We start from the raw sequence: 22425 nt of genomic DNA, 5'->3' as shown, positions 1-22425 counted from the left end.
TAAAACAGACTATCCTCAAGCAGCATAGCATGCCGGAGCAAAGCTGAATGTGTGTTGAACACAATTCCACACTTCCTAATCCTGTTCCAAGACATTCTTCCTTTTGCCAGTTGTTTCTCAAAAGATGCCTATTGGCCATTTTAAAGAAGCAGAACAGATACAATCCTGCCCCAGCTCCATCCCCCTGAGCCCTGTAACAGCAGGGTGCTAAAAGTCTTCCTATGGATGTTGGCAGATATTCTTTCTGATGGTTCAAGTCAGGCTCAGAACACAGAACAAGCCTTTTCCTGTCTTCTAACTAGCCATAGGTCATTTGGAATAGGACATTACACTCTGGTAAATTGATCTCCACCTCTCACTTTGAAATGATCTGAGCACTGGCTTGTATGTTTTTTCCCCTTTTCCAGAGGCCTTTCTTTTTTATGTATGTATTAAAGAGGGGACACGTCATGCCTGCTGCAGGCATAAACTAGAATGTCAGTCATAAAATCTTCCATTCAAGTTCACATGCTTCATTAGCCTGTGTATGTGCAGACTTTCTATTAAATATAGACAGATGATGTGTCTGGGAGAGAGCTTGCAACTTGGAGTACTGTACTAGTACTCCTGCATATGGATTATTAAAGAGGCTTTCCAATTATTTTTATGCTATAATAAAAAGAAAAGCGAGAGAGAGAGAGAGAGAGAGAGCATGGCTTAGAGATAGAGGACATATTTTGCAAATAAAATTCACATTGGAGATAGAGCAGAATTTAGGAATGGAAAAAGGGCAGACTAGAAAGGCTTGGGAAACCTGGACCAACTGCCAACTGAGCCAGACTCCCTTCTGAAACTCCCTTTAATTCAGCTTGTCAGCAAGCTTCTACACCATTGATTTATCTCACTCCTTCTAGTTCAGAATTATCCTATAAAGAGTTCCAATTTCAATCCCTAGCAGTTTTGGTTTAAAGGCATTTGGTAGCCTGTGACCCTGGAAAGTCAACCCTAATTAGGAAAATAATCATGCAATAAAAAGTAAAATTGCCACCAAATTCAGCAGGTATGTGGGATAAAGCTTGAAATCCAATGCACAGTTAATGTCATTGACTTCAACCTGTGTGTGAAAACTCACATATCCTTTCCCCCCTTTCTATTATCCACAGAAAATCTAGGAGACAACAGTAACTGTGGTTTCTTCTATATCAGTTTCATGTTTTTAACATCCCGGATTCGCCCCTTTTCACTTGCTGCCCCTCACTCCTGGAACCTTCTTCCCCCACAAGCAAGAGCCATCACTTCTTTAACCAGCTTCAAAACGGAGTTGAAAACCATCCTGTTCAGAGAAGCCTTCCCAGGCATTGCATAATTGTCGCTCTCTATTTGATGTCCTTTTGGTGCCTGTTTATCAAACCATTTCCTGTATTGCTATGTACTGTATATGCATTATCCTACTTGAGAGTATGTATTTTCCCTGGAAAATGATTAACCATCCATTATGAAGTCAAGCCCTCCCTCCAGTCCATCTGCCTTGGTCCAGGCCTCAGAGGTAGAGAGGAACTGCTGGACCTCTTACCCTTTCCCTCCACCACTCCCTTCTCCTTCTGTGTCATGTCTTTTTAGATTGTAAGCCCGAGGGCAGGGATCCGTCTAGCTAAAAAGATTGCATGTACAGTGCTGTGTAAATTTACAGCGCTTCATAAATAAAGGTTAATAATAATAATAATAACAGCATATGCCAGGGAAAGCAGGGGAAGTCTGGGGTTTAGTAAATAGTATGACAGTCAAACATTCTGAGGTTTTGTAAATGTTGTGAGGGTCAAACATGAAAGGGCATGTGTATTCCCTAGGATTAACACTGTTTTTTCCACAATCAGACTAGCAATTTAAATCCTTGTTTATTTTCTAGCGACCAATTGCAAAACAAACCCCCTTAAATACAAGATACACATTTAGTAACATCACATACTATGGCAAACAGACATCTTTTACTATTTGGGGGAGAACCACTGTATACAATATGATATATGTATTATCTAGTTTGACCCAGAGAATATTGCATAATGTATCTTTGCCAAAGCTGAGCAGCTGTGGGATTAGGAGTGAAGAAAAATTCTGTCTGGAGCTCTTTTCTTTCTTTTCTTTTTTTAAAGGGCAAATGATCTAATTCACATTTCTCATATTAATATGCAGTTATCCTTTGAATCATGCAGTACTCCAACTTTTGCAGAATAGGTTTACGCTTTAAAACTGGGTATCAAAGTGCATATACATTAGGAGGAATGGTATGAAAAGATGTGGGTGTTAGTTATAGATATCTGCTGAAGTGGGCCATAGTCGCAAAAGTTCATGATATGACATAATATACAATTGGCCCTCCTTATCAACAATTTTTATTGTATTAAAAATACATTTAAAAAGTATAAATTCTACATAGCAAACCTTAATTTTGCCATTTTATAGAAAGGACACCATTTTTGTTATGCCATTATATTTAATGGGATTTGAGCATCCATGGATTTTGTTATCCACAGGGAATCCTGGGACCAAATCCCTGCAGATAACAAGGATCCACTGTATTTGTTTGTTTCTAAGGTGTCATAGGCCTTATTGTTTTTGCTTAACCATAGTTTGAGTAGAGATAGGAATCCTATGGCCCTTGGGATGTAGGTGAGTCTCTCCTGGCCCATTAGATGGTTCTGTTCCCTCTGATGAAAATAATTCTAGTTAATGAAGAAGAGTTACTACTCCTGGAAGCCTACAGCAGTGGTCACTCTCTTTTAAAACAAAATCTAGCCCTCCCCACTTACTAACCAGTTTTGTTAAACCTAGGAGACAACTTCTGACTAATTCTAGTTTCACATTTTAGATTGGAACACCCTTCAGCAGGTTCTGCAGGCTGATGTGGCCTCCGAATGCAAGGAGTTGGTTCATTCTTGCAATTGACCAATAAGCCATCAGAGGATTGAGCTCCCACTCATTTCCCTTATCCTCTGCTCCTTGACTGCAAAAATATACGATCAAAAGCTTGTGCTTTCTCTACACAACTAGCCAGTTTCCCATGTTGTCCATCTCAGGGAGCTATGATTTGTTCTAACTATAGGTTTGATAACAAACCACAGGATCAAAACATGATTTGATCCTGGTTTGTTTTAAGTAATTATAAATGTCCTGGAAGTATGACATCACTTCAACTGCTGTGAAACAACTACAGTGCGTTCTTGGTATCCACTGGGGGTTGATTCCAAGACCTCACCATGGATATCAAAATCTGTGGAGTATCAAGTCCCATTATAAACCACAGCATGGTACAACAGTGTCTGTTAAATGAAATGGCAAAGTCAAGGTTTGCTTTTTGGAAAAATTGTGTGTGTTAATATTTTCCAGCTATGGATGGTTGAATCTGTGGATGCAGGATCTGTGGATACGGATCATCTTCAAGAGGAAATCAGGGAAGGTGGTAACTTTCATGTCAGTAAGACAGTGAATCTGTTCTGGGTTTGAGGTTGAAATTTAAAGAACTATCCAAGATAATTAATCTTCTTTAGAGATAGGTTCTGAGCAGATTCACTACCTCACTGACATGGAAGCTACCAGATGACATGCAAAGAAACTCTTCCCCTATAAACTCCTTCAACAGAAACAGGCAAGCAGAGGCCCTAAATGATATATTTGTTGTTAACTGGTATAAATTCAGAACATTAAATGTTTCAGTAATCTCAATCCTATATGTTCTGCACACATATATAAAGAGTCAATGTGCTTCTTCTGTATGCATATGGGTGCATTTATCTGGGGAAGCATTCCCACATGTGATTCCCACACTTATTGTCTGAAATGCTACCTACTACCAACAAATACAACCCATGAGGCATCCTCTTGTCGGTTAAGCTCTTAGCTTTGAAGGGACTGACAATCTATGGAAGAGCAAGAACTAGCTGCACAGTATGGGGCCACTTTGAATTTGCTATTTTTAAACCACTCCAAACCAAATTACTTCTACGTTTTTGTGAAATTAAAGTTAAGGCTTTGGAAATAGTATAAACATTTCCTGGGTTAAACAATAGATTAATTTGTGGAAATGGTTTCTAACACTCCAAAGAAATCTCTTTAAGTATCCCATAGCCACAGAAAATTCTTTTAAAATAAAAAACAAAAACACAGTTTATAAGATAATAGCTGTATAGTTTTACTGATACAACCAAGGTTGCATTTGAACCACAAGTTTCTGTATTTAGAGGCATCGTTTATTTATCACTGTCAGTCAAACCATTCAAGACTTTAAAGTGAACATTTACAAGGCTTATTTTAAAGCTCATCAGCAGCTTAGAAATTAATAACAGATTCAACTTCTGGTATCTGAGGAGCTAGGCTTTGTTTAGGAATGAGTTGGGGCTGGTGCAGGGGGGGCATAACAGAGAAACAAGTGATTATCATGGTTATTTCTAGATGAAATGCACAATGTATCTGAGGTTACAAATATAATTTCTTCTACTCCATAAAATAATTAATCCCTCTATAATTTTGTAATAAACATTTATTAATTTGGATTTAACTATTAGGCAAGGAAAGTGGCAGTCACCCAGAGGGTCAAAGTAGGAGTTAATCAGATCAACTGATGATTTCTTGGTGGGAAGAAGTAGAACTGCAATTAAACCAAGCCTAAATTTTATTATTACAACCCAGAATTCTCTGTGTCCTCAGAATCAGGAGTTACTACATAGCAAATCCCATGTGACCACTTACAGTAAAGCTACCTGATACTGTCCCTCAATCTGACCATCATAATGGAGGCCACCAGGCCACTGTTTTATGTCCCAGACTATACTGTTGACTCTCTGTTTCCCATCTGTCTCAGATACCTATCTGGGGAAGAGTCAGGGCTTGAAAACCTATGTTTTAAAAGTAGGGGGGGGGGGGTTGCTTGTTATTCTTTACTGGAGGAATGGGGTGGGCAGAATGTCTTGTTATTACTATTCATTATTTTAAAAGTGACTAAATAACATATGTAATGCTATTCTTAAAGTTACTTTTAAAATACATTCAAGGCCACGAAAATGGAGAAAGTCCCTCAAAAACAAACTCTCCCTTCCAAAACATTTTAGGAGTAGTGAGCAAGTGTTATCAATCCTACTAAAATTTAACAATGTAACCAGTAACTATGTTACTATTGAAAAGTAATGATATTTGGGTAATGAAATTAACCCCAAAGTAGTATGTTGCAGCTAACATGACTTAGAATGCATTGCTGCTAAGCTCTAGAAACACCACTGTTGAGAGGTACAGCATGTGGACTTGACTGCCTGGCAAAAGAAATAAAAGAAAGAAAGAAAGAAAGAAATCAAGAAAGAACTCAACAAAGGAGAAGAAGAAGAAGATCAATGTTTCACAATATCTGAATCATGATAGGTTCTGCCACCAGGTAACATATGACTAGGTTATTTTCTCCCCACATTGACCAGTCAGGTGTAACAGATACTTGAGAAAAGTGTATGTTGTTCCATTCTTTATTTTTGGGTTGAATTAATGTCTTTCTTAACCTTTGTGAGCCCAGCAAGTTACTTCTGTCCCCAACCAAAAATATATAAACAAATATGTTAGAGATAAAATCAACTTGGATGCTGTGGTATCTGTTGGTTACCATGTCAGCAGAGTAGCGAATTGCTTTAGATTTCTGTCTAAACTTTTAAAAAGCCATGCAAGATGCTGAACCTACTTTGGCGATAGTGTTCAGCATTTGGATATTTTCTCCAATGTTTGGACTAAACCCCATAGTGGATTCATTGCCTTACTGATAGTGAAGCCACCAAAGCCATCATCCAACTGTACACCAATGTGGTGTAGTGGTTTGAGTGCTGAACTAGTAGTTTGGGATATTCAAAGATACTACAAAAATGGTCAAAAACAATTTTTTTGGGTGTTGAGAAACAATGATGAGAAGAATCCTATAACAATGAGAATCTTTGCAGTTAGAGACTTAGGGGTTCAAAAGACTACCCCTAAGGGGTGGCTCCATGCCCCCCTTTCCTGGGGGGCATGGAGACACAGCAACAGCACGTCATGGCTCCTATCTGGCCTTTCCGTGGCACAAAAAGAACCTGCAAAAAGTGGCTCCATTTTGCACCATGGAAAAGGTGCCCCGGCCATGGTGGCAGTGGCTTTCTGGTGCTCCTTTGGCGCAACGCATTAAAACGCTGTGCCAATGAAGTGTCGTGACACCCCCCAGTCATGTGTTTGGGCATGCAACATGTCACCGGTGTGGAGGCGGCTGACATGCATACGCCACGACCCCACAGCAACATATAACGCCGGTCTGTATAGACTCTTAAATCAGTGCAAAATTCACATGGGGTTGTTCTGTAAAGAACACTGTTTTCTGTATAGAAAACAGCATTTTCTGTGTGAAAAATAATATTTTAATGTAGAAAATACTGCACTGAAAATGCTTATTCTATGTAAACATCTTTATTTATTCTGTGTAAAAATTGCACATATGTGATTTGCTTAGGGAACATATTTTTGTGTGTGCAGAAAACAGTATTTTCACACTACAGTTACTATTTTTGCATTAAAATATTATTTTCCATGCAGAAAATTCTTTTTCCTGTACAGAAAATACTATTTCCTTTGCAGAAAATGCTGTCTTCTGCACAAAACAGCCACATGCACATTTTACAAAGAATAAGTCCAGAATTGGAAATCGACTTTAAAAACTTCATGGTCTTTGAAGACTCTCTTACAGTGAGAAGAAAACTGCTGAAATTGCCCATTGCTACCTTCAAGAAGAAACTCAGTGATGAATTGCTTCTCTACTCCAGGAGACTAGGGTTCAAATCCCCATTAGGCAATAGAAAAACCATTGGATGATCTTGGGCAAGTCATGCTCTCAGAAGGCAATGGTAAATCCCTTCTGAACTTTTTTTTTTGCCAAGAAAACCTTGTGATAGGTTCATCTCAGGGTTGTCATAGGTTGGAAATGACTTGAAGGCACATGTGAAGAAAGAAGCTGAGCAAGCCTATTTCGAGCCAGCGAGTCACAGCTCATGAACTGCTCTGATGGAGGGTCAATGGGGAGAAAGGATATACACTTGAGGCTGGTCTGTTAAAAGGTCACATAGGAGTGGGATGAGATGAATTAGTTAGAGCAGTCAGAGACAGGGTGATGACCAGTTGGAAAGGGAAGAATCTGAATAGAGTTTTGGGAGCTGGGGATGTAGACAAAGTTCAGGGTGTTTACGTTTAACTTACTTGTTACATAATAAATATTTATTGGTATTATTTTCTACAACATTTTCTGACTCCTTTGATCTAAGACGTGAAAGGGAGCACTAGCCATGCTTTACCAGAGTGAATCCACAAACAAAGCCACTGGTTCAGGATAGCAGCCATTTTAAGCCCCAAATACCAGATCCTGGGAGGGATCTTAGGGTTAAAAAGACAGGTTGAGTGACAGGAAGCCTAGGGTTGGAACTGTGGGGCCAGCATAGCAAGAGGTTCCATCATAGAACAGAACACCACCATATAACTAAACTAAACCAAAAGCCATTAATTGTGACCTCCTTTTCTTACCAGAATGGACTTGTTGTTTTTAAAACCAATTCCTAATGAGTAGATCAAAATTAAAATGTTGTATTTTAGGCAAAGTCTTGTTTTACAGCAGACAGGATAGCCAGTGATAAATTCCATTAATTCCATTAATTTCTGAATAACAAATGAGGAAGGAAAAAATAACAAGCCAACTTGATTCAATACAGAAAACAGAAATGGTAATGTACTATGTAGAAGTGGATGAGTGGTATATATGATTAAGTTGTCTCAGGTTTCTATAGAGGTAGTATATTCATGCATTAAGAATGATAAATGAAAAGAAGTGATTCACCCATACATTGTGCTAGGACTAGCTTGCTTGATACTATATTTATGTTTGTAGCTTAGCTAAGTAAATACAATTCTAGAAATAAAGTTGATTTTCTCTTGCTCCCATTCTTTTCAAATCACTAAATAACTGCATTTTTCTATTACTAAGAGGGACTATAGATTGGTGTAATATAAATGGGCTATTATCTGTTATGACGATATTGCATATACAGTCAGCCCTACACATTTGCAGCTTTGACTTTTTTCAAATTTGATTATTCACAGATTTGATTAATACATTATCTCTAGAAATCTCTAGGCACGCCAATGTGACTATCTGGTCAAATTCTGTCAGGTGCTGACCACAGAGTCATGCTGGAAGACCTAGAGGTTCCTAGAAAGAACAGTTCTCTAGGCATTTTTAGGTCCTCCAGTGTGACTCTATGGTCAACTTGTGCCAAAAATTGACCAAAGAGTTGTTCTGGAGTACTTAGAGATTCCTAAAGAGGTCTTCTCTCAGATAAAAGACTAGTGGGTTTTTTATTTGCAGTTTTCCCACTTTCACAGGGGTCCTGTACTCCTAACCCCAGCAAATGTGGAGGGCCCACTATAGTTAGTAAAATGTCTCTTCTTTTTATCACATTCTGCATACATCAGGGTCAAAAATGATGATAAACATATCATTAGCAATTTCATCAGTTTTAAAATTAAATAGCAAATGAGTGTGTGTGAGAGAGATTTTTTATTGAGACCACAGCAATCACAGAGGAGAGTTATAATGCTTCATTTCCCAGCCACAGTCCCAATGAAGTTACTCACATACTGTTATTCACCCTAGGATGAAAAGATAATTCTAAATGGTGAAAATGGGGGCTTTTTTTTCACCTAAGGCTAATCAAGGTTTGGATGGGATTTTCATTGGAATCATGGTTGAGGGGAGGAAATCCCCTTTTGACATTTCCCCCTGACATTTTGCTATGTAAATCAAACACCAGTGCAGTTAGTAATGATGTCTTTAGATTCACAGGCATTTTGACCTAGTGTGGTAAGAAGAAAGGATGCAAAGATTTGACAAACTACTAAGGCATCACTACTGTGCCTAGAAGGGACCAAAGTACAAGGGACACACCCACCAAAAGTGGTCCCACAGCTTGTCAACAAGTAGAATGGGTCTAAGTCCCAAGGAAAGAGTTGTATTTGTGAGATAGGTTTAAGGTTTCAACAGTGAAAGACATCAGTCTTACCAATTAGGACAGGGTCTGTTGAAATGTCACAGGCCAATTTAAATCCATCTAGTCTTGCACTGTCTTACCTTGTCTCAGTTTCTTTGGGTATCACTACTGTTCCATAACCAAAAGCTTTCTTGTCAGGTACAGATGGGGCTACCTCAGCCATGCCATGTAAAACGATTGCATTTCTTGGTTTTGCTTCCACAAACACAGGAGTCCCTGGATCTTTCTTGAGAGACTGGCGACCAGGAGATGACCTGTCCAGGTGAATGGCATGAGGAGACATTGGTGTGTTGTGGTGGGTGTGAAGGTCTATCATCCGCATCTCGGCCACTCTATGTGGAGAAGTGGGAGGTGTTTTAGAACTCAGAGTTGGCAAATGGCTGTCAGGGTACTTCCTTGACTTTTGCCGATATAGCGACTGCTCCATAATTTCAGGCTGCATAGGAGGATTACAATAAGTGCTTGAAGATCTCATTGTGCTGCGATGGTAAGCAATGATGTGGTCAGGTATGTCAAGAGGGTGTCCTGTATGAGAACCTGCAATGCTCATCCTGCCTTCATGATACAAGTAGGGGTCAGCATATAGACCCTCATTCCGATACAGAGTTAGGGTTTTGTTACCCATATCCTCATCTGGCTTCACGTCCCTTCTTTCCAAGATGGCGCTAGGGCTTGGTGAGATAGACCTTGAAGCCGGCATGTTTGAAAGTCTGTCCCTGGGAATGGTTGCATTGCCAGGGCCACTGACTGGCCTGACATTGCTGTAGGGGATCCTGGATGGGGAAGGGGGCATGGAGTGGGGCACTGGTGTAGCAGGCGGTGAAGTTGGAAGTGCATGAGGAGGGGGAGGATGAGCAGCAGATCCTGGACGAGAAGCACTGGAGAAGATTTCCCTCTGCATCTACAACAGAAAGAAATCCAGTTGAGAAACATCATTACGGACTAGCTCAGGCAGTGCTATAGTTACATAAACTTATTATTATTATTATTATTATTATTATTATTATTATTATCAACCAAACTGTTTTCTGTAAGTATGGGTGAGACCTTGGAAAATTACTTACCAAACCTTTTTGGTTACAGTTATAGTATCAAGGGTTCAAAACAGTTTGTTTCTATTACAATTCCAATTTAAAAGTACATGTTCCTCAAAATTATCTAAAATAATTACTTTTTAAAAAGCCCTGATTGATATATAGCAACCACTAAGTCCAGAAAAAGCCACCAATTGAACCATGTGAGCATGCTTCTCTGTGATTTAGTGAGGCCACCTCCTCAAAATTATAAAAGGAGTGAAATTATCACTCATCATGTTATAATCATTATGTAATTTAGTTGCCACTTTGTTACTGGGAAATGGAACCAGCTACAAACAACTTTGTGTTAGTTATAGCTATTTGCTTCCAGGATCTAACAGCATAATACAAAGTACTCAACTATGATAAGAAAAAGGCAGGAAAATTGGTGCCCAGTATAAAAAATATTGATGGCTCTTCCCCAGATTAGAGACAACTATTTGAATATCTTAAATCTATTTCACTAAGATACTAACATTATTTGCATTATGGCACTCAATTTTGTTTTACTCTTTAAATTAAAACGAACATGCTACTGTAAAAAATATTTTGCATCCTCAACAGTATGCTATCTTGCATGACTTTAGGATAGACACAAAGGAAAGGAAGAGGAAATCTCTGCACATGGAAAAGTGAAATGCAGAAAAAAGAAGTAAAAAGTGGATTGAAGAATGAGTCCAGGTGACACACAGAAATCCACATTTGGAGTATGACTTCATAAGAAAAGGTTAATTAAAAAGAGGATAACCTCCACTGAATCACGTGTCCAAGATCTGAACTCATGCTAGGTCAAGTTCTGACCTGAACCCTTCTAGCCAGCCATGTGCGCTCATGCGATCACAATAACATTGGGATTGCTAAAATATTTCACATGGAGAGAAAGGGTTTGGTGTGTTTTTTTCCAAGGGTAAGATGCCATTTGACTCAAATTGTTTGATCTTGCTGTTTTAGTAGATAGATTTTAAATACTTTATTATACTAACTATAAGCGACTTTGGAAAACAATTGTTTTCAAAGATAGCATATGAGATTTTAAAGAAGTAAGTCAAAAGTCTCAATTTGCCATTTCTTCTATGCTATGAGAGAATCCAAAATGTGATAGATGCTTGAAACAGGCCCAGGTCTACAATCATATGTAGACTGTAGGTCATCTCTCCCCATCTTCAGACACCTTAGTGCAGTGATTCCCAGAGTTTGGTCTTCCAGATGTTTTGGACTTCAGCTTCCAGAATTCCTGATTGTTGACTAAGCTGGTTGGGGCTTCTGGGGGCTGGTGCAAAATATTTGGAGGACTAAAGTTTAGGAATCCCTGCCTTAGTACATCTGTGTCCATTTTAAGTGATTCTCCATCATTTCTACTACAATTGAAAAACATGACTAGTATTCTGGATTCGTGCAAGGTAACATTCCAGCAAGGAAGGGTCTTTTGACTAGCAAATAGAGGTAATCCACTTGTAGATAACCATGCCTGATACATTGCACTGTGTGTCCATCTGCAAAACACCTGCTCTGAAGCAGTAGCCAGTTCAAAGTTTCTAACACAGTACGCTACATGTGTATGTAACAGATGCTTCAACCTACTTCGCATAGAGACGTTTTCTTCTTCCTAAACTTTCATCTTTTCTGGAATGTTACTCGTCAGGGGAATGGTTAAACCTGCCTTCTTACTTAATTGAGATGATTACTGTTTTTTTTAATTTGTTTTTTTTTAAATTTATTTTATTTATATCGCTTATCCATATACAAATTCCATTTTCCCCAAATCGGTCCCGCAGATCCCTCTGTTACATATTGAGACTTTGGCGTAGAAAGGACAACATGAAACACTTCCCCATGTATCACAACTAGTTGTTGCCTGAGATGGTGTATGTATGAAGCTTAAAATGGCCTTGGTATTTCTATTTTATATAATACACAGAAACATACACATACCACTATATTACACTGCTTACTTCAGATTATGTTTCAATGTTATTTAAAAAATCATTAAAAAAATAAACAGATCTGTATCCCAAACCAGTTCTTAATCTTTGAAATAAGCATAATTGAATCTGGTGTTACCCTTATCCACATTCCTAAACAGAGTATTCCAGTGGGAAAACAAATCTCCCCAATTTATAAATCAGATGGAAGTGTGATTTTATATTGAAATTCAAGCAGATTTTATACTGAAATTCAAGCACATGTAGAACCTGCTAGCTACAGAAGACACCCCTGCTATCCTCATTAGTTTGAAAAAGACAGAAAGGCATTCTTCTTGTTATCTTCTAATTGTTGCTCACTGTATTACAATATAACTGGCTGACTTCTTGTTATTTGTATGTCCGTGCATGCATGAAAGGACCATCTTCTCCCAATATTTCTCCTAGCCACAGACCTTTTAAACCATGCTTAGTTATTACCTCAGATCTTTATGTTAGTTCCTTCTGTTATTAAAGCCTACTAAAGCAATATTACAAGGAAGGCAACACAAGCAACACACAACCCAAACATCAATCTCTCTCTCTCCCCAAACTTTTTCTTTGTCTGCAAATAATAAAAGGCACTTACATTAATTTAATCAGCTCTATGGGTAGAGCGGTACGATCATTAGATTGCATTCCACGTGCTACAGCTCTTTGCTTTCAGAGTTTTAAAGACTCCTTCTAGGAAGCGACTTTATTATATATCCCTCTTCTTCAGAAAGGATTTTCTGCATTAAGAACACTATCCATTCTTGCTGCAGACATGAAGTGCGGCCCATTTTCCTCCACCAATCCTTTAAACAACCCTCCCTCAATAGGTTAAAGTACTTTTCCACATGACAAACCTTCAGTTTCTCCTCCCCTTAGGAATTAGTCACTAAAAATCTCTCCCCCCCGCAACACACACATGTCATCTAGTCACAAACTGTGTGCAACAGTACAGATTGGGCATGAGCCATTGAATGAGGAATGTATATAAAATGTACTGAAGATACCAAGTTGAAAAAGAATGTAATCTTCAAAACACAGCAAACAAGGAAAAGCCGCAAGGCTTTCTCATGGGAAGCACAATAGGAAATATCTTTAAGCAACTGCACAATAAAGAGGAGATCTCAAAACTGTTTGTGTTTCAACTGGCGTAAGATACTGGATTCCTGATACATTTTTTAAACAAACCCACACTCCCAAACCTCACAATCTGTTCATCAGAGCACCTTTTTAAAAAGAAAGCAAAATGGCCCAGTTCTTCTGCAATGTATTAAGGTGCAAAAGGTGCACCTGGACAAAGCAGGAGCCTGTCTACTAATTAACTAGTTACCTTAGCTACTTTGCCAAGTTGAACTTTGGGCAGAGACCATAAATCAATTCTCCTGCTATCTGCAGAACATTACACATACAATTAAGTTGGGCAGGGTGCTGCTAGGAAAATATAGTTTTAAAAAGACAAAGACACATTCATTCAGACCTATAGGAGGATCCCCTTCTTCCAATGCAGTGAAGCCAATAAAGAAGGAAGCACTTGCTCCATACAGATATCAGAACTTATACCCTCCAAATGTCCCTATTTGGCAGGGACATTCTTGATTAATCTGTCATCACTTTTTGGGCTGCTTTTAAAATGCTCCAGTTTCTCTCGTCCTCCAGCTGTCTCCCTTTATCCCCAGCAGGGATGTAGCCAAGATTTTAGGAAGGGGTGGTGGTGGTTCCAGACTAAGTGCCACCATTATAATGGGGCTTGGCACAGCAGCACGCGCCATTCATTGTATTTAACGGGGGGGGGGGGGTTCGGACCGCCTGGACCACCCCCACCCCGGCTACATCCCTGTCCTCAGCTTACTCTGTACTTCTCTCACATAGATACAAATGTAAGGTAATTTTACAAGTACAACGTATTGGAATGTAGAACTCACCATCATACATTGGGATGACTATGGCCCTGTACAGACTGGCACTTTTGTGTCAGTCTGTGGGTGGAGTCAGGGTGTAGCATCCTGATGCTGGATGCTCTGACTCCGCCCCAGGGCATCATGATACCGCGCACCATTCCAGACGGCACACGGCATCATGGCACGACTTTGCTGCTGCATCCAGATGATGCAGTGCCGAAGGGATGCCATACAACCCTGCTGCCACGGCTATGGCACCCTTTAGAGGCCAGGTCAGGCCATGGTGTGAAGGTGCCTTGGCCTCGATCCAGCCAGGAAAGGGGTGGCTGCAGGCCACCCCTTTGGGGCAGTCTGTATAGTCCCTATGGTTGCACTGTACGGCAGAAACAATGCAGTCTGACACAATGTTAAGCACCATGGCTCAATGCTATGGTATCCTGGGATTTGTAGTTTGTTCTGGCATCACAGCTTTCTGACAGAGAAGGCTAAATGTCACAAAACTATAAGTCCCAGAATTCCATAGCAATGAGCCATGACAGTTAAAATGGTGTCAAACTGCATTATTTCTGCAGTGCAGATGCAGTCTTAGTATAAATGCTGAAATATTAATAGATGTTGAGGCCAGCTCCTATATGGAAAGGACAGCCTTTGTGGGGGCCAGGCTCCCCTCTGGGAAATAACGATGGACAGACAAAATCAAAACGTCTGTTTGCAAGGACCATATACTCCTACTGCCAGATGTTAAGGATTAACAATGGGATGGCTCTCACAACTGTGTCCTCCTTGTGAACCTCTCTGAGGCATCTCGCAGGTCACTGTTACCGACAAAGTGCTGACTTAGATGGACTGGCCGTCTGGTCAGCACAGTAACTCTTATGTTTTCATTGGCAGCTTCACACGGTGGTGGTAATGTCCCAGAGGCAGCAAGTTTGCTCTAGTAACATATTACACCAGTTTGATTCTCCATGGAGTGTTTGTTAGCAATGACCTACTTGTTACTATTATAAATGGGGAGTTAAACGGAATCTCCCTCTCATTTAACCTTAGAGGAGAAGAAGCCTGGGAGAAAAGAAATGGAAAGAAGAATTGCCCAAGCTTTTCTAGTACACGGTCATTTCCTGGGTTAATCCTCCATGTTTTTCTTCAAAGCAGCTGTAACATTTTAAGGCATGTACATTAAACATTATCAAATGCTTCTAAGAGGACATTATCTCCTCTCGGCTTATTGACATTTTTGTTCTGTAGTTCACATTTCTCACATTTAACTACTTTTTCCTAAAAGCAAATCCCTTCTATATTTCTGTACTTACTACAATATCTGTAATATCCTCTCACAAGGCTATGTCTGCACTGCAGAAATAATCCAGGATGGCAACACTTTAACTGCCATGGAATTCTGGGAGTTGTAGTTTGGTGAGGCACTGGAGCTCTCTGGCAGAGAAGTTTAAATGTCTTCCAAAACTACAGTTCCCAGAATTCCAGAGGATTGAGCTATGGCATTTAAATTGGTATCAACCTGGATTATTTCTGTTGTGCTGACACAGCCTTAGAATCATTGAGAGACTGTCAAGCCATGTTATCCTCCTCCCCAGACTTTTGTCTTTATTCAAGGGAGACGGGTGGCCTCCATGTCAGTTACTGTCCAAATTTCAGTGTCTTTTGTCACAACAAGGACCCTTTCTTTCTAGGGATCCCAAAGAGCAGGGACCCATTTACACCACTATTATTTCCCTTTAGCTGCAATGATTCTATTTTTATGTAATTACCATGCTTCTGACCTTCAGATCATCAAAACTGGCATCTTAACCACTAAGCCACCGCATCCCATGCTATAAGTTTATATGTTCGCTATAAACTACTAAATAAGTGATAATATCAGAATCAGTTTGAGCCAGCGTGGCACAGAGATTTGAGTGCCAGATTGTGACTCTGGAGAGCAGGGTTTGACCATGAAGACCCACTGTGTGACCTTGGGCAAGTTACATATCCTCAGAGGATGGCAAAGACAAATCCCCTCTGAAGAATCTTGCCAAGAAACCCCTGTGATACAATTTACAATTGATCTAAGTGGGAAACACAAGCTTGCACACACATCAGGACCAATGCTTGATAAGGAGTGGCATCAGATGCATTTATTGTTGTTTATTAAGAAATAACTGTATTTTAACTTGGTTCCAGAACGAAGCCAAGGGGAAGATATTCCATAAACTGCAGTGGAGAAGGCCCTTTCCCATTTCCCCACACAGCGTCTTGGTCCCAGTGGTGAGACCCAGAGGATACCAGATCCAAGCTTTGGGTGGGTAGCTATAAGATGCTATCCTGAGGGTCAATGCAAGATGCCTGGCTGCTTGATGTGAAGGACAACATGCTCTGTTCCCTCATTCTCCATACAGAAGCTGACTGGATTGGCAGTTCAGTACTATTTCAGCATGGTTAAAAGGCAGTGTTCCTCACCACACATAGGCACACCAGGCTTGCTTAGCTGTGGATCTTCACTATCTCCCTGCTGATTCCCACCTTTTAAAATCTGCTCCCAGAGGCAGATCTGTTCCTGGAGACAGTCAGTTTCCCTGGCCATGCCATCTCTTTGATGCCATCCCTTATCTTTTCAGTTGAGATAATTGACATAATTGGGAAAGAAATCTGTCTCCCCTCCTTCTTTCTCCTTGGAATGTGAGTGCTACTGAAGGCTCACTGTGGGCCTTCTTGAATTCATGGTCTGAGGGACTGCTTAGGACATCTGTGTGCACCACTGACTCAATCACTTCAAAGGAAGGCATGTCAGGGAGACCACCCACACTAATAATGAAAGCATTTTCTGTTAACAGAGTAAGGTGTGTCGGATGGTACTCCTCATGTCTTATTATTTCATGCTGGAGTATCTAGGAAATTTTTCTCTGGTTCCTCTGCACTGTGTACAAATTCCACTCATCTCAAAAGCTATAGCTGCTGAGTTTGTCAGAAAGCAGGCTGACCAGAAATCATCACCACAAAGGAGGGCAAGGCACTGCAAAATGGAGGAGAAAAATGGAAGACATGACCAAATAAAAGCTACAAAAACTCATATAAATGTAAATTCATGCTTCTCAGTCATGCTCAAAATGGAGGACTTTTTGAAAATCCTCCTGGACAGAAGGTTGAAATGTAGGGCATATTCAGGAAAAGATGTCTGTCACCTTGTCAGTGAGCCACGCTAGGCGTGTATGTGCCTGTGTACACGCAAACTGGTGGCAGACTAATTTGTACAGATATAGCACTGGACATCCAGCCAGTGGCAGGGACACTGAGGTTGCTTCACTCCCTCACTCCTCCTGACACCCCAAATCAACTTAATGCATAATTGGTGTATGACGCCTTTCTATACATGTTGTTTGCATCTGTATTAGGTCTTCCTGCCTCAAATTCCAGAGAGGAATGGTGAAAAGGGTTAGTCGGACAGTTCCTAAATTCTAACATTCTGCTGTTTCATGGCAACTGGGATGTGGCTACTAGTACAATCTGTCAGTACATTTTGCCCTCGCAAAGCAAAGGGGTCAGGTTACGTCATGTCAGATTAGATCAGACCCTTGATGCCAACATATGTGTGTCAATCTTTAGAATACCAATACACAGATTTTAGGATTTTAAAAAATAGGAAGGGGAAGCAAGGATAGCAACAGCAAGTACATTTCTATACCACTTATCAGTGCACTTAAGTACTCCCTAAGCAGTTTACCATATGTAAGCTAATTACCCCCAACAAGCTGGGTACTCATTTTAGTGATTTACGGAAGGATGCCAGGCTGAGTCAACTTTGGAGCCCTGCATGGAATTGAACTCACAACTTTCTGGCTGTGAGTGGCTGGCATTTAACCACTGCACCACCAGGGCTCCAGGATCCCAATAGTATATCATATATCCCCCCTCAAAAAAGGCTAGTTCACAGGATCCTGGCCTACAGGTCATATGTGCAGTGGGACAAGAGGTATCAGTACCATCATACATGGAATCTTATACATGAAATGGGTTCTATGGGGTCTGTGGTCCACCAGAGGTTGTTAGACTATCTCATCATCACAGATCACTAGCTCATGCTGTCTGAGATGAATGGAAACTGTGGAGTCCAGGAACACATGGAGGCCTACAAGTTCTCTACCTTTGGCCAACACGGATAGGTAATAAGCACTGGTCAACCTCCTACCAGTCTACCTATTAACTGTTTTTTAAGCCTTCACACAGAATTCTGAGAGAAGTTTGTGTTTTTTGGGAGTTTTAATGAGAATGCTGAGAAAGGAGAATATACCAAGCTTTCCCTTAACAAATATTGCCAAGAAAACCCTGTGACAGAGCCACCTTTGGGTTTTCATACATCTGAAACAATTTGAAGGCAAACAATAACAAGCACCTCTTTTTTATTTTGAAGGGTACCCAATTTGTCTAGTCACCATCAAATGGGACAAACTCTTTCCCATCAATATGACCTATACTTGAAGAGACACCCAGTTCATTGTGACTAAAGTCAAAAGCACATCAGGCCTGACACTCAGGACTATTTTTATGCCATTTATAGAATTAATCTTGTTTTACTGTGTTTTCTTCCCTCTTTAAACAGCAGCAGTATAAATAATGCATGAGGCCGCTGTGGCTGTAATTCTATCTTGTGGTTCCGATAATACATACAAACCACTCAAGCTTAACCCCCCCAACATTATTTTAATTACTTTATCAGGAGCCCTCAAGCTCTGTCTATCTTGCCTTGTGATATCCTGAATTTAATTAATTTCTATTAACTAGTTTTGAATGCACTAATATGGAAATCAGGTCTTCTCCCTCCATGTCCCCTGGCCTGACAAGCATATAGACAAGAGTAGGAGGAAAGGAAGTCATTCTGAATGGTCAGAAATGGCTCAGGGCCTTTGGGGAATGGACCCATCAATAGTCAAGGAATAATGAATAGATTGCATGAAAGCAAGTCAACCCTGAGTATGAATTTTCCCTTCTTTGAAATATCTTCATTAGTCTCCCTGACTTGACGCAAGCTGTAAACGCCATGCCTTGCTCTGTTTTCTTATTTAAACTATAATTATTTGGGGGGGGGGGGGATACCATCTTCCTTTAGCCCTTAAAGAGGAAGAATAACAGGAAAGTGGGGGGAAGAGGAAAGCTGGGGTGGTGGTGGATGTCTTTATATCCGGCACTTAAGATACTTTAGAAAAAAGTATGTGAAGTTCAAGGCACAAAAGAACAAATTGAAGGCTATCTTAACCCTATAGGCGCCAGCTTATCTCTGACAGCTGATCTTATGTAAGAACTCCTCTTAACCATTTATTCGGGGAATTCAATGCTTCTTCTACAAAGATTGGGAAGTTACTTTTAAAGTTAATTACTTTACCATGATATTTGCAGCCCCTCCCCAATTTGTTACCTGTTATTTTTTACAAGCAAAAGTTTACTTTCCTATATATTTTTTTTAAAAATAGTTATTTGTAGTTACTTTACCAAACATCTGGATGCTAAAACACATAGGCCTCAATAAATTCTCAGTGACCAACAAAAATGATTGGACAAATTATTTAACTATGAGTTCCCAGTGTTTGGACTCTATGAGGTGATCTTTATCAACAAGCTATGTGTTAGATTATAGAAATGGGAAAGAGAGGCACTGTAGAACAACATATTATATTTTGCATGTGCAAAATTCCTGACATGGCAGTTAAAGTGGCGTAAAAAGGATTATTTCTGCATTGCGGATACTCCCAAGAGTCTCTCATTCATAGAGTTGCCATAAATTGACGCTGACTTGATGGCAGTTAGCAACAGCAAATATACTAACAGCAAACTCACTAGCCCATTGTAGATCAATATGTAGCTAAAATGTACCATGTCCAAGAAGGAGGTGTCAGCAGAACTTAGGGTTGCCATATCCCGCCGGGGGCGGGACAATCCCGGTTTGGGCGGTGCCGTCCCAGTCCCAGTCCGGTTTGGTGCCCAAACTGGGACGGCCCCGCCCACTGCGGCCACCTCAGCCCCCGCGGCGGCTCCAAGGCCTTGCTGAGGCCTGGGAGGGCTCTCCGCGGTCAGAGCTCCAGCAACGGAGATGCTCCCTCCCGGGCCCCAGCGAGGACTTGGAAGCGGCTCCGCGGTCGGAGCTCCGGCCTCGGGGTCCTCCAAGGCCTCCGCGAGGCTAGGGAGGAGGAGGAGGCCGCTTCCCACCACGGCGATCACCGCGTTGAGGAGCAGCCTCCGCCTTCTTCCCGGCCTGGGAGCCAGGCCCAGGCTTGCTCCTAAGCCAGGGAGGAAGCGGAGACTGCTCCCATCGCGGCAATCGCAGTGATGGGAGCCGGCCTCCACGTTCTTCCCGGCCTGGGAGCCAGGCCCAGGCTTGCTCCTAAGCCGGGGAGGAAGTGGAGACTGCTCCCATCGCGGCGATCGCCACGATGGGAGCCGGCCTCTGCCTCCTTCCCGGCCTGGGAGCCAGGCCCAGGCTTGCTCCTAAGCCGGGGAGGAAGCGGAGACTGCTCCCATCGTGGCGATCGCCGCGATGGGAGCCAGCCTCCGCCTCCTTCCCGGCCTGGGAGGAAGCCTAGGCCAGCGATCGCGGAGCCCTGGAAGGCCCCGGTGAAGCCTTCAAGTGGCTCTGTGATTGCGGAGTCCTCCAAGGCCTCGCTGGGGCCTGCGAGACGCTGTCTCCCAGGCCCCAGCAAGGCATTGGACAATGTTTTAAAATGTAAGACCTTTTTTTTTTAATTTCCTGGCCAGGAATTTTTTTTTTTTTAAAAAGGTCCTACATTTTAAAACATTGTCCTACATTTGTCCCAGTTTGGAGGTCCTCGGGGATGGCAACCCTAGCAGAACTACAAAAATGCAAAGATTGAAAATGTGGCACAGAACTTTGGTGGTGGTGGTGGTAGTAAACCAAAACTGAGGAGGTGATCCAAAAACAGGTTTAAAGATAAGCAGGTTTAGTGGCCACAGATTAAGAACTGGCTGTTGAGAGGGAAGCAAAAGAAAGAGAAAAGGATGAAATCATGCAAAATGGCACATTTTACTGGCTAACCAATTCTGAATTCAGTAACAACTTGTATAGAGCCAGCATGGTGTAGTGGTTTTAACACTGGACTATGACTCTAGAGGCCAAGGTTTGAATCCTGGCTCAACCATGGAACTCCACAGGATGATGTTAGACAAGTCATATTCTCTCAACCTCAGAAGATGGCAAACCCCCCTCTGAAGAAATGTGCCATGAAAACCTCTTGATAGGGTCACCATAAGTCAGAAAGCACACAATAACACAACAACTGGAATTCTGAATTCAATAACAACTTGCATACATTATGTAAGTTAGGTAGGAATTGAACTTAAAGACAGGAAGAAGTTAGGAAGAAGGGCTAGCAGTAGAAATGTGGAGATTTGTTGGTGAAATTAAAGTGATGGGTGAGAAATAAATAATTAATGTATTTTAACTGAGGTTGTTCACTGTTGATTTGTTGTAGTTTCACATCTCAATCCATGATGGGTAATAAATAAATAAATAAATAATTTACAGCACTTTATAAATAAAGGTTAATTATTATTATTATTATTATTATTATTATTAAAGAGAGGGAGGAAAAAGGTGAGCAGGAGCAAGAAATCTTGGACAACTGACAAGCATTATGTTATAAATTTAGATTAGGGTATAGGTTGCAGCGCCAAACAACAGGCAGGTTTTGAAATTGTGTAGGAATTCCTTGTTTTCAGGTTAAACTAGCCTGGGACTTTAGAAAACATGGGGAGCATGATTTGAAAGAGTTCTGTATTTTTCCATATGATGAGAGATTCTGATCAAGAGAAACAGAGAGTTACCATATATATGTGTGTGTGGAAGAGCTTCAGGAGGATGTTTTCATATATATATATATATATATATATATATATATATGAGAAAGAAAATGAAGGTAGGAGAAGAGGAGCCCATACACACACACACACACACACACACACACACACACACACACACATATATATACACACATACATACATACATACACACATATATGGGCTCTTCTTCTCCTACCTTCATTTTCTTATAGGAAATGCTCACATCCACATTCACTAACAGTGCAGCATCTTTCTCTCAGTGCTGTCATATGAAATACTGCCATAATAATAGACCCAGTGTAGAGCCTCAGGTATGACTTCACAGTTGCATAGTATAATTTCATAGATGTAGTTTTAGCTCTTTGTTGCTCAGCCCAGATAAAAAGTGAGTTTTCATGGATATACATTTATAAACTGCACATAAATTAATTAATAATAAAGCATGTAGAAACTATGAGATATTCCATAAAAACAAATCAGGTCTTGTCTGCTGACTTACAGTCAGACTGGCCTCTAGATTTGATCTCTGAAAAAGACAAGCAGCCTTGGTATGCTACTCCATTCTGGGATCTGTTCTATTAGAATAAGGACAGA

At 40.8% G+C, this 22425-nt stretch overlaps 1 protein-coding gene across 10 annotated transcripts in view; it reads right to left on the bottom strand.

The window, feature by feature from the left end:
- The window catches only part of KIAA1217 (KIAA1217 ortholog), a 502750-nt gene that overhangs the window by 47523 nt on the left and 432802 nt on the right, over positions 1 to 22425 (bottom strand). For 9 of the 10 annotated variants that reach the window (XM_089533368.1, XM_089533371.1, XM_089533369.1 and 6 more), the window contains one exon: positions 9146 to 9966. In XM_089533368.1, coding sequence (XP_089389494.1) covers positions 9146 to 9966 — 821 coding nt within the window. Of the gene's footprint in view, positions 1 to 9145; positions 9967 to 12691; positions 12890 to 22425 lie in introns of those variants that run through there. The other variant, XM_089533376.1, reaches the window with a different exon arrangement.

This window comes from Sceloporus occidentalis, unplaced genomic scaffold (genome assembly GCF_023333645.1).
Source record: "Sceloporus occidentalis isolate IW3139 unplaced genomic scaffold, rSceOcc1.0.p SCAF_7, whole genome shotgun sequence".
Lineage (NCBI taxonomy): Eukaryota > Metazoa > Chordata > Lepidosauria > Squamata > Phrynosomatidae > Sceloporus > Sceloporus occidentalis.
Note: the sequence above shows the minus strand (reverse complement) of the source record. Positions and strands in the feature narration are given on the sequence as shown.